Source organism: Ostrea edulis, chromosome 5 (genome assembly GCF_947568905.1).
Source record: "Ostrea edulis chromosome 5, xbOstEdul1.1, whole genome shotgun sequence".
NCBI lineage: Eukaryota > Metazoa > Mollusca > Bivalvia > Ostreida > Ostreidae > Ostrea > Ostrea edulis.
In genome coordinates this window covers 78,663,496-78,677,117 of record NC_079168.1, presented here as the reverse complement: position 1 = coordinate 78,677,117, position 13,622 = coordinate 78,663,496, and the positions used below count along the sequence as shown (strand labels likewise).

The 13,622-nt window shown below is 33.4% G+C and overlaps 2 protein-coding genes across 10 annotated transcripts in view; both read left to right on the top strand.

Moving 5' to 3' along the window:
- LOC125649680 (uncharacterized) overlaps positions 1 to 13,622 on the top strand; it is a 219,428-nt gene that overhangs the window by 56,819 nt on the left and 148,987 nt on the right. For 8 of the 9 annotated variants that reach the window (XM_048877385.2, XM_048877384.2, XM_048877383.2 and 5 more), the window contains 2 exons: positions 941 to 1,422; positions 1,686 to 3,096. In XM_048877385.2, the coding sequence (XP_048733342.2) occupies positions 941 to 1,244 (304 nt within the window). In that variant the 3' untranslated portion in view covers positions 1,245 to 1,422; positions 1,686 to 3,096. Of the gene's footprint in view, positions 1 to 940; positions 1,423 to 1,685; positions 3,097 to 13,622 lie in introns of those variants that run through there. The other variant, XM_056166339.1, reaches the window with a different exon arrangement.
- LOC125652556 (uncharacterized) lies at positions 5,160 to 12,088 on the top strand. The gene is made up of 4 exons (XM_048881863.2): positions 5,160 to 5,235; positions 8,439 to 8,533; positions 10,334 to 10,386; positions 11,850 to 12,088. The coding sequence occupies exons 1-4, from the start codon at positions 5,212 to 5,214 to the stop codon at positions 11,948 to 11,950; spliced, it is 273 nt and encodes a 90-aa protein (XP_048737820.1). The 5' UTR covers positions 5,160 to 5,211; the 3' UTR covers positions 11,951 to 12,088.

The window sequence follows — 13,622 nt, the reverse complement described above, 5'->3', positions numbered from 1 at the left end:
GAGAGGAAGATGCCTATTCTTTTTCAAGGTCAAAGTCGTAGTATCACTTAGTATGAAACCCTTGTGGGCAGGATACAAACCGAACCGTAAGCTCTAGAATATTACAACTTCGTATATATGATCACCATGATGAAAGGAAGATGCCTATTGTTTTTCAAAGTCAAAGGTCAAGGTCATAGTATTACTTAATAGGAAAACCTTGTAGGTAGGATACAAGCTGAACTGTAAGCTTCAGGATATTGAAACTTGGTACATTTGATCACCATGATGAGAGGAAGATGCCTATTGCTTTTCAATTTTATAGGTCAAAGGTCATTGCAGTATCACTTAGTTGGAAAACCTTTTTAGCAGGATACAAACCAAACCATAAGCTCCGGGGTATTGAAACTTGGTACATTTGATCACCATGATGAGAGGAAAATGCCTATTGTTTTTCAATTTTATAGGTCAAAGGTCAAGGTCACAGTATCACTTAGTTGGAAAACCTTGTAGGTAGTATAAAAACTTAACTGTTGAGGCTAGGACCGTCAAACTTTGTACACATACACTTTATGCCAAGTGGAGGATGCCTATTGTTTCTTAAGGTCAAAGGTTAAAGTCATAGTAGCAGGATGCAGACTGATTCATTGGATCAAAGACCGTTAAACTTGGTACACATACATCTTATGCCAAGTGAAAATATTACATAGAGAGTACATGATTTGTCTTGTTTATTTGATGCAAAGAAAGTGTGTCACACCCTGATGATTGCTGATACTAAGGCAAGTTCTACAAATCATGGTGTAAGAAAAACACCCTATGTTAGCTTTTCACGGGGGTATTATGCAGCGTTGGCAGTACTCTTGTTAAAATAAATGGATTACTTCATTGTATTACTGGTGAAAGAGATGGGTTAACACTTTAGTGATGATGAAAATCCCTTGTCATGTGTATTTTATAGGGAGGCCCACATGAGTGCTGAACGCCTGAGTTCAACACCCAGATGTCATTACTCTTCCTACAGCGACTACGCCTCTGATCTGCTGGACGCCAGACATCGCAGCATATCAGGCACAATGTCAGGAACTTACGAACTGTACGACGAAGAAGTCAGCGGTTTAACGGCGCGCCACAGACCTCCGTCTCCAATGTCTGTAGTGTACGATGTTGAGCCATATCATGGCTTTGATCCACACAAAATTCGGCCAATCCGATCCACCGATATTAAGGCAAAGCTAAAACGCAGTCATACAACCCGAAGGTGACACGCTCAGGAACCCTGGATGAATTGCTTATCTGTGATATTTTATATTGGTGCCAAAGACGTACAATACTTTCATTTATTCATTTGATTCATGTGTTTTTATGTATATTCTCTTCTGTTGGATTTGATGGTGTATAGAAGAGAGGAGAGAGCATTTGACGAATCGGTGGTGATGAAAGGTAAGGTCATGAAAAATTTCATTTCAATTTACAATGTTTAGATTACTGATACCATACATTTGTCTCATAGATGTAATAGGTAGTTTAATTGAAAATAAAGTCAACAGCGCTCTTATTATATTAATTTTTAACTATAGAAAAAAGATATTCATGAATGACTTACCCGGTACTAGTGTACCAATAACAAATAAAGAACTTGCTAAATTATAAATGAAGTTATCTCTATTGTTTTTTAATTCTGTATTTGGTGTTATTACTTTTAGCTCTCAGAGGATAGGTTTAGGAGTGGTGCAGGCATCTTGGTGAAGAGAGCTTTCCTTTTTTTCTGTGGAGTCCTCTCTACTTTGAGTAAAGATTGATGAGTATTAGAAGTATTTGATTGTGATGCTTTGGATATTAATGGTGCTATATGGATTGAGCGGCCGATCAGGATGATGTTGTCAATCCTCCACTGCTTCGAAAATATTAATGCATTGTTAATGATTAATGTGTTTTGATAAACCTTGACTATATTTTATTGTATTGAGTTGATAGAGTGTTATGTATTTGGGATACTAGTATTTTGAATCTCATGGGAGAATCTTCGATTTTTATGCCCTCGTAATCAGAGATTCAGGGGCATACAGGTTTGGGTTTTTTTTAAACTCTAGGAGTATTTAATTTGTTATTGTAAATCATTGTTTAGATAGGTGTTTCAGATTTTTACTTGATATTTATTTTGTGATGTTTGTGATTCCTTCCAGAAATCCTATGAACTGTATCTAGTCAACCCGTGTTAACTTATAGTTTTTAAGACTTAAAAGTTCATTGTATTTAAATTATAGTCAATGTCCTGTCATCCAAGTCATGCTCTGTGATTGATTATGGAATGTAATTATCAGATCATGTCGTTTTCATGAAAGTTTGTGGTACATGTATTATTTCAATCTTGTTGATTAATGAGCATTTTGATAATATTGATTTTTGTTGCTTTGCTATTTTTGGCAGCTTCTGTTTGCCGTCCATACAAACCTTCCAGTCTTTAAAATTTTAAGTAATGTATTATCAAGTATATATTTGCTAGGGCATTGTCATTCATAAATATTTATTTTGTTTACATTATCTCATTGGGTATTCTACTGCATATAAGTGTGGAAATATATCAGTCGATAGAAAATTTTATGCAACTAGTATTTTATATATAAGTCAATAGAAGCAAGGGATTTATGTTACAGATTTGATATATATTATACGAGTATGATAGAAAGGAAATAAAATTATACATGTATTTTATAAAATTACAGAATTAGGTATTACTACCATATTAGGGAGACATGTTTCTCTTTTCTTTCGGATGAATATAAAATCAATTTGTTATAGTGCATAATGAAGGAATTCTCTACAGTAAAATGTTTTACAAGCCGAGTTTTGTCTTGCAACATTGTTCCTACTCTTAGGACAAATAAGATGTTTATTGTGTTATGTGTGCATGTTGACAGGTTTTGCATGGTACGGACATGAAGGTGAAAGCTAGTACACTGTCTTTGTGGTGTTATGGTATTTATAGGGAGAATGGATTTTTTTTTAATTCTCAAACTGTAATGTCATGAACACCATTAACAAAACTTCACCAAAATATATTTAATTTTGTGTGAAAATATAGATACAAGTTATTAAACAATGAAAACAATAAAACATTTTGTATTGTTGTATATTTGTGTGGTAGATGGGGTGTGGAATATGTTTACTGTCCTGCTCCACTGCCTTACAGCTCAATATTGAACTTAATCTGAAATATCTGATGTTTCCTCAGCTTTATTAACGGTTTTACTGTGAATATCAAAATAATAAAACTGGGGCAATGACAGATATTTCCGACTACCATATGAAGTGCTTTTTGTTTTTGGTTTTTATGCCCCCACAATGAAATATCTGGTGCATGTAGTGTTGCCCTTTTTCATCATTCCGTCATAAATTAGTTGCTGTTCTTTATCTCTGTTACTCAACTGAAATTTGGTATAAAGATGCATCATCAGGACGTCCAGGTAAAGTTTTTATTTGGTTTTGGTTGAATAGATTTTGACAAAGTTGTGTCCCTTGGACTTGGAAGCCTTGTCACACGTGCAAAAAAAAAAAAAAAATTGGAATTTGACCGACTTCCAGTAGGAAAGGACTCCTCAAAATGTCAGATTACTTGCTACACATACAATGTAGTTCTCTAATTTTTCAATGGAAGTATCTTATTTTATTTTTTTTTTTTTTTTTTTTTTGACCACTCTGCAGAATTGTTCTTTGATCATAGAAAGATCATTCATAAATTAAATTAGTTCCGTATGTCGCCAAATATTTTAATCATTGTATCTATCTCGAATTATTTGGAAATAATATCAACCAATCAGATTTATGTTCATCGTTGCTTTGCATTCTTCAAATTTATAACGATAACTGGACGTGTCATGGATTAAAATTGAAGGGAACATATAATTCATTGAATGAAATGGAAATACATGTGTTAATATCTCCGGATATCTTATTTTACTGGTCATACATGTACATTATTGTATGTCTATTCACTTTACGATGTCGTCAATCGGAGGACCTAATCATTCGTTACCTCAACAATCGTAAGATATCGTCCTACAGTGGATTTTGATTTACCTTCCGTTCAAAATAGAAGTGGTGGGGCAGCTAGGGGCCGTACTAGATCAATTCAATCTTATTTTTGTTGATTTTGATGTGAATTAGTATACATTCGATTGAAATATATAAGGTTCACATAAAATTTGAATTGATCCCAGGAATGTATTGTACAGAGGTATGACAGACGAGCACATTTAACTGATTATATGATTTATTAACAAAATCGTGAAAGTACTCGAATGGATTAAACCTTAATTCACTTGCTTTTTTTCCGCGTGGAAAGGACAGTGATTAAAACCAAACCCTTCACTAGCTCTATTCATCAGACTGGAAAGAGCACACTTTTATAATTTTCGTTCAATATTTCTTTTTGTTTTGGGGGCGTTAACTTAAAGTTGGGTCTTTAAAGTTACGATTTAATCATCAAAACAATTTTGTTGCAAATCATCAAATAAACCTTGTGCTAGACTCTTAGATCATTTCAATAGTCTATGTGTTTAGGAATATTATACTTTATTTCCTTTTCATTCATTGGGCGGATATATTAACCGCACTTAAATTTCTAGAAAATTCAGACAGCATGTCTTCTGCGTTTGATTGTTTTCTAAATATCTTGCAAACTTCTATGGATTGGTGGAAACATTTATCCCATAGATTTCAGATTTCTAAGGGCCAATGTCGTATTTTTATGTTTTTGGCATAGGCATTTGTTTCTTGAGAATAATGTCTCCTCTATGTATAGTTCAAGTCGCACATTCTACAAATTCTTTTTTCTTTTTTTTTTTTTTTCTCCCCAAGTGTGATTTTTTTTACTACCAGTGTTTACAATTTTGTCATATCTTTCAATATTCCGAGATAAAGTGCCCTATTTCTAAATTTACAAATCTTTCTTTGTTCAAAACTTTAAAATAAATGTTTTTCAATTTTCAATATTTTATTTCATTTTTGATGTAGTAGTGGCTTGCGACGATGCATAAGACCTTACTTTTTTAGAACTTTTATACACTTTATTAATAAGGAATTATTCTACTGAAACAATAAAAAAATAATTTGTCATTTTCTCCATGCTTAATAGATCGGCTGCTTTTGTAGGGTAAATTTTCGACTTGGTTTACGAACGACTAATGTAGCACTCCGTTTCCGGAAGTAAACAAATCCACGTTTTCTGAAATGGTGCAGACCATTGTAACACAGGTATAATTTGTTTGTTTTTTAAATAGAACGTTTACAATAAAGGAATAGAATTATTTATTTACCAACTTAGAAATGGGGAGAGCCTATGCTTGGTACTATTCCGTCCGATATATCCAACTGATATCGGCGAAAATGCAGTTATTTATTATATTGGACAATTAAGGGATATAACCAGTGAGAACACGGGAGTCAGCAATTTTATCTGTAAAGGTCTATAGTGTAAACTGCAACCACTGATCTTCAGTAGTGAGTTTCTCTCAGTCACAGCCTTTCTTATAAGCCTAGCATTCTCACTGCCAGTTTGCTCATTTTCATTCTCACCCTATGAATTTTCAGATTTTAAGTTATTTTTTTTTAACCCAGTTCTAAATGCAACGTTTGGAACGGAGAAACTGATGAAAGATGCACGAAGATGAAAGCTAATATGTTTTACGGCGTGACCATGTTTGAGGGCGAAGCAAACAAATTTTGGCATTAGTATCTTTATCCAAAACAGAACAAAAACAACCCGAAGTTAGCACGAGGACGGAGCTGTATCAAAGCATCCTAATTTTGGATATTTGATCCGCCTATATATTGAATGCGGGAAATATAACGCAATTTGACGTAAACAGTACATTGTGACGTTATATTCAGCGTCGTTATTTAGCAAATTTACAAACATAGCGTTTGAACCACAACAACAAACATGGCGTTAATGGTGGAGTGATTATATATGATTAAGAAAATAAGATTTACATGCTTTTACGAATTTTATGTAACATCTCAGAACGACGTGAACTAGGGTAGACGAGATTCAAAATGGAGAAATACATGTCCACGCGATAGTATTCGAATCGACGCCATTAGTACCAAAATTTTCAAGTTCCATAGGTATGGTTTAATTTTTCATTATTTTCCTATATTTTCCTTTTAAACATGTATATACGTGTTACCTATAGGGAGAGCTCCGCTCTCACGGCCCGAAGGGCCGTGAGAGGGCTTTGCCCTCTATAAAGTACATCTCGAGTTGATTCTGTTCCATTCCCCACTCTTATTAAAAATGGAGTATTCTTGATTCAAATGATTTTTCATCAGATTGTGGAACATTTTATTATAGCAAAGTGGTGGGCAGGAACAAATCAATGCAACACAAATGTTTATGAGACCTAGTCAGATTTCATACATAGACAGGTTTTGATAGATGCAGACCGATGAGATATTCTATGGACATTGTCTATCAGTCCACAGTTAATTTCGCACACTGGATTTAACAATTTATTATGATTGTTAAACACAATATCAGATATCATAATTGTTGTTGATTAAGACATTTTATAAATACAGTTTTGATGAAAGGTCATTTTTAGGTGACAGTTTCATTTCCCAAAACATTGGCTTTCAAATAGAGAAACCAGATTTCATGACTGAAAAATTGTATTGTGCTCATTTTTGTGGAATCTGCTTACCCTACACAGCCATAGACAGGACTGGATTAGTGTTCTAGTGTTATAAAGGACTAAATCATGTCTAGTGTTATAAAGGACTAAATCATGTCTAGTGTTATAAAGGACTAAATCATGTCTAGTGTTATAAAGGACTAAATCATGTCTAGTGTTATAAAGGACTAAATCATGTCTAGTGTTATAAAGGACTAAATCATGTCTAGTGTTATAAAGGACTGAACCCTGTCTAGTGTTATAAAGGACTGAACCCTGTCTAGTGTTATAAAGGACTAAATCATGTCTAGTGTTATAAAGGACTAAATCATGTCTAGTGTTATAAAGGACTAAATCATGTCTAGTGTTATAAAGGACTAAATCATGTCTAATGTTATAAAGGACTAAATCATGTCTAGTGTTATAAAGGACTAAATCATGTCTAGTGTTATAAAGGACTGAACCCTGTCTAGTGTTATAAAGGACTAAATCATGTCTAGTGTTATAAAGGACTAAATCATGTCTAGTGTTATAAAGGATTGAACCCTGTCTAGTGTTATAAAGGACTGAACCCTGTCTAGTGTTATAAAGGACTAAATCATGTCTAGTGTTATAAAGGACTAAACAATGCCTAGTGTTATAAAGGACTAAATCATGTCTAGTGTTATAAAGGACTGAACCCTGTCTAGTGTTATAAAGGACTAAATCATGTCTAGTGTTATAAAGGACTAAATCATGTCTAGTGTTATAAAGGACTGAACCCTGTCTAGTGTTATAAAGGACTGAACCCTGTCTAGTGTTATAAAGGACTGAACCCTGTCTAGTGTTATAAAGGACTAAATCATGTCTAGTGTTATAAAGGACTAAATCATGTCTAGTGTTATAAAGGACTAAATCATGTCTAGTGTTATAAAGGACTGAACCCTGTCTAGTGTTATAAAGGACTAAATCATGTCTAGTGTTATAAAGGACTGAACCCTGTCTGATTCTATAAAGGACTGAACCTTGTTTAAGTATACATGTGTAACAGAAAGGGAGAAAATGCAACAGACCAGACCGGGATTCGAACCCGGGCTGCCTGAATCTCTAGTCAAGTGCTCTACCAACTGGGCCATCGGCAATCAAACCCGGCTGACCGCTACATTCCTCGCTCCTTAAATGTCTTTACACTTAAAGACATCAACCCAGGATCTTTATCCCTAGCAGGCATTTCAACCTGTCAGTTCCAGGGACTGGTCTATGGCACCAAATGTAACCGGAAGGAAGAAAATGCAACGGACCAGACCGGGATTTTAACCCAGGCCCCCCGAATCTCTAGTCAGGTGCTCTACCAACCAAGCTAACTGGCCACCGGCAATTGAATCCAGCTGACCACTACAATACTAATGCCCTGACTGCTACACATGTATAAAGAATTGAATCGTCTTGAATTTTCATATGAAATGAAAGCATCACTAATTTTTCCACAAAGTATCAAATCGATCATTCATGTCCAATTTGATTAAGATAAAAAGGATTAATTCTTTTAGAAAGTTGCATAGATTGAGCTATCTATTCTGTAAATATTAGGAACAATTTCATGTAGGTGTGTTCAATATGATTTGTTTTCCCTACTGCAACACACCATGATATTTTGTTTGTGGATTCATATGTAATTATACTCTTTATTTACAAAGTTGTACTTGGATTTGCAATTCTGTATGTAGGCCTAGGACTGATTACAAATAAAAATCAGAGATGAAGTTTATTATTATATATACCTGTAATCATTTTGATTAACGACAGATTGATGACCTAGAAATAAAGATCAAAGACTGTGATTCAAGGTTGCAGACCATTGATGATACTCTACGGCTGAAGGAACTCTCGGAGACTGAAAGGTATTACCAATATTTAATTACCTTGTAACTAGAACATGACAACCATTTCACAGATATCATGTATCTAACTCGCATGAATCAAGTATTTCTATGTGCTGTGTGTCCAACCTCTGGAGTTTAAGTCCTACTTCACAATATATGGAATTTTTTCTCCATTCACAAAATACCAATTCTAGCAGGATCAGAATATGGATTGAATGGCCCTTAATATAGATATTGTAAGTATTTGTAATGAGATCTGATTTAAGTTCTAAAAGCTTAAATTGCATGTCCTTTTCTGGAATCTGTTATAAGGCTGGTGTTTCACCCACAGGAATCTAGAATTATTTTTTGCTTAATATATCATAATACTCAATTGTAACTGATGACATCAAATGTTGTCTCATTTAGGCATCTGCCTTGTTTGCCTTCTTTGCTTGAGAGGACTTTGAACTTTGTCATTCTCTTTGATATACATGTACATCAAGCCACAATTTGATGACAACAAACATTATGTTATACGTGTATATCACAAATTCATAATGACTAGCCCTGTTTGATATGATGAAGACACCAAACATTGTGTTAATAACATAATCACTAGCCATGTTTAATGACAACAAACATTGTGTTAATAACATAATCACTAGCCATGTTTAATGACAACAAACATTGTGTTAATAACATAATCACTAGCCATGTTTAATGACAACAAACATTGTGTTAATAACATAATCACTAGCCATGTTTAATGACAACAAACATTGTGTTAATAACATAATCACTAGCCATGTTTAATGACACCAAACATTTTGTTAATAACATAATCACTAGCCATGTTTAATGACACCAAACATTGTGTTAATAACATAATCACAAGCCATGTTTAATGACAACAAACATTGTGTTAATAACATAATCACTAGCCATGTTTAATGACACCAACATTGTGTTAATAACATAATCACTAGCCATGTTTAATGACACCAAACATTGTGTTGTATAACATAATCACTAGCCATGTTTAATGACAACAAACATTGTGTTAATAACATAATCACTAGCCATGTTTAATGACACCAAACATTGTGTTGTATAACAAAATCACTAGCCATGTTTAATGACACCAAACATTGTGTTAATAACATAATCACTAGCCATGTTTAATGACACCAAACATTGTGTTAATAACATAATCACTAGCCATGTTTAATGACACCAAACATTGTGTTAACATAATCACTAGCCATGTTTAATGACACCAACATTGTGTTAATAACATAATCACTAGCCATGTTTAATGACACCAAACATTGTGTTAATAACATAATCACTAGCCATGTTTAATGACAACAAACATTGTGTTAATAACATAATCACTAGCCATGTTTAATGACACCAAACATTGTGTTGTATAACAAAATCACTAGCCATGTTTAATGACACCAAACATTGTGTTGTATAACAAAATCACTAGCCATGTTTAATGACAACAAACATTGTGTTAATAACATAATCACTAGCCATGTTTAATGACACCAAACATTGTGTTAATAACATAATCACTAGCCATGTTTAATGACACCAAACATTGTGTTAATAACATAATCACTAGCCATGTTTAATGACACCAACATTGTGTTAATAACATAATCACTAGCCATGTTTAATGACAACAAACATTGTGTTAATAACATAATCACTAGCCATGTTTAATGACAACAAACATTGTGTTAATAACATAATCACTAGCCACATAGGCCTGTGTGAGTTCTAGTGTATACATGTTACGTGTGACAGACATGTTTTGTTCAATTTTAGACAGTCTTTATGGGAGGAGGAGAAACAGATTAAACAGAAGCTCTCCTCATTTGGTGAGCATTCTCATTTATTCTCAGTTAGAATGATTACAATTAACATGAGACACCACCAGCTCTCCATATAAAGTTAAGTGTTTTAAATTCCCGAACAGCTTCAGACACTCCACTCCATGAGTGGTATCAGGTACAGGAACTCACCACATTATATCAATATTAAAGATTGACACCAGTCAGGGCCAAAATAAAAATATTGTTTGTTTCCCCTCGCCCGACCGAGTCTGAAAATTAACACTGACCCTTAAGTTTTTATTATGCCATTCTGGTGAAGGTTTTTTTTTTATGGTGCAGATCAGTATTTTATATCTTCTTTGGTTTCGATCCAAACTTAAAAAATAATGATATAAATACAGGTGGTCTTCACCGCCTCCAGCTGGAGGCGGCATTCTGGGGCCGATTTTAAATACTTACAAGCCAAATTCAATTTTAAGCTCATAACTAATCAATAAAATGATTCTTCTTGTACTTACTAATATCGATTTTATAGGTTCTTTCATCACATAAACAGTTCCTTGAAAACATTTTATCAAACTGTCGAGCTTTGTTTTGAGTCACAAGACTGATCGTTTGCTCAAATGGCAGCGAAAATTCGGTTGACTACAATTGTTGGCTTCTGTTATCGAATTTTGGAGTGATATTCTCTTTTAATCGATATTATTTAAAAATATAAAGAAAATCACTATCATATATAAATTAAGATAATGTGCAAAAACAAAAACATAAAATGCCAGTGAACCACAAATAAAAGACAGCAACCGAATTTACCAATTTTATAACACCATGTGTCCAAAATAACACCATTGTCCATAGCTGCAACATTCTCCCTAACTTTATTTAAGTGTGACTATTAGTATGTGGCATAGATAGCAGAAAAAATCTGAAGAAACCCGAGTGTTTGTCGAATCAACCAATATGTATATATGTAGTCCAATGCCTAAGTTTAGTGGTTAGATAATGAGCATTTCCGAAATACATGAAGTACTGTCCGAAATATCGACACCTTCCCCTAATTGCGAAACGTGGCAATCAAAGCAGAATTTACGCAAGAACTGACTATATGAGTTTGACGAGGAAACATGGAATGATGTGCTTCATGACGATTTGGTATCGGTGTTGTTAATGATTATTTAATACTAAATAAAATTCTGCGAGCTAAAAAAAAAACTTTTTACCTACCTACCGACCTTCCTCTGAAATTTAGGGTCGGGAGAGGGAAAACAAACATATTTTTAAATATGACCCAGGGTGTTCCCATTCTTATCGCTTTTATAATTTGAAGGACAATTTTAAACTTGACAATTAATTTGTTGAACTGATTTCATCTTTGCTAGCCCAGGGTTCTTCATCATTGGGAACGGAGCAGACGGAAAACCCTTGGCTAGCATAAATGAACTAATTCGTCCTTTTAAAAATATGGACGTTTGAGTAGAGAACCATGACAATGGGTTTCACTTTTTCAGAGACTGATTTGAAGGAGCTGCGCAAAGAGAACAGGAAGACGATGCTGGTGTCTGTGTGTCTGCTGGGCATTGTGTATCTAATATATTATTTTCTCTGGTAAATGTATTTTATAATTCACATGTCTTTCATGTATTTCAACTATGCAATATCATTCATTAACTGTATGTGAATATTTACATGTATTACTAGACAAGGAATGACATAAAACCAATGATTTGATAAAAGTATGATGACAAAACACATATCTTATTATGCTTTTGATGATATAACAAAACTAAATGATAAGTATGTGCAGTTATGGCACATATGCTTGTATATGTATTTGAATTCCTTGTGATACCCATGTGCAATATCACTAGTCACAGGATATGTGCAGGGGTTTACAATGTATCATTTATGCCACAGGCTCTCAATGTTTTAAATATATATCATAAAAAAATTGTCTTCCTGTAAATAAACTGTTGAATAGTCTGTTTACAGGAAAACAATTTTTTTATTAACTTAAGTATATTTAAAATGTCGAGAGCCTCTGATTTATGCCAATTCTCAGAGGCCTTTTTTAAAAATAGTCTGTTTACAGGAAAACTATTTTTTTATTAACTAAGGTAGATCTATACTCAGCCTTAAATGGACTCATCATGAAAAAATTGCCTTTACAAGATAAATATATATTCCAGTAATAGATGGACATTGAAAAATATATATGTTGACATGCCATTTTCATTGTTATTGCTTCTCAAAAGTAAGCACCCCATCAACATTAAGGAAAATGCACTCCTCCTTCTTTATTTTTCTTAATAATTATTATTTCTCCAAACAAATGGGCTGTAATAAGCAACATAGATTATATACCCTTTATTTAATGATATGTAATCATTTATTCTAATAAATTGGAATAAATATTTTCATAATGTATACTTTGTGAGCCCAAATATGTTAAAAGAAATACTGTAGGAAATATCATTTGACGTCAGTATTGGTCTTTTCCCTAATTTTTATGGACTAAACCTTGAATTAATTGTTTTTAATTTACAGATTATTATCTTGGAATAAGGATTTGAGTAAGAAAATCACCTGTTGACGCATTATATTAGAAGCTATCAGCTCTACAACAAGTACACCCCCCCCCCCCCATAAATCTGAAAAAAATATACAATATCATATCTTCGTAAGACTTGTAAAGTTTGAGCATATTCACAACCTTGCATAATAATTTGAACTATGCTAAACTATAACTATTATAAGATACATGTGGTTTACAATTAAATTTTACATTTTAACTGGGGAAAAAATTCAAATTTGTTCTTTTTGAGCTAATGAAAACCATACACTGGGGAATGCTACTTTTATTAAATTTATTTTCTGCCAGATAGAAGCACTATTCAGTCTAAGTTTTGTTGTAGTTTATAATTGTCACTATTTTAACTGTTGACCAAAGCCATGAAAATATAACTGCAATGAAAACAATAATTTATATAAAACGAAGGGAAAAAAATGGTTTTAAAGTTTGACATGCCTGAAATGGAGGATTTTGACAAGAATATGTGAAAGCGACCAGGGCCTGAAAATTTCAAAAGGTATTCAAGAGTATCGTGCAAAACTAAACTGTAATAGTGATGTACCTGATAAAGAATTGGTAATGGAATCAAAGAGTTTCAGAAAGAGCCCCAAGTAGAAAATGTTACTGCACATTTGAAAGATAAAACGGTAAATACTTGTTTTAAGACACCTAACACTAACAGTTTGATATATCTTTGCTCGAGGACCAAACC

What these genes read in the sequence shown, in the direction of transcription:
- LOC125652556 (XM_048881863.2), top strand. Translation starts at nt 5,212, where the DNA reads ATGGTGCAGACCATTGTAACACAG. An exon ending in GAACTCTCGGAGACTGAAAG is followed by an intron (nt 8,534 to 10,333) that starts GTATTACCAATA and finishes GTTCAATTTTAG; the next exon opens with ACAGTCTTTATGGGAGGAGG. An exon ending in ACAGAAGCTCTCCTCATTTG is followed by an intron (nt 10,387 to 11,849) that starts GTGAGCATTCTC and finishes TCACTTTTTCAG; the next exon opens with AGACTGATTTGAAGGAGCTG.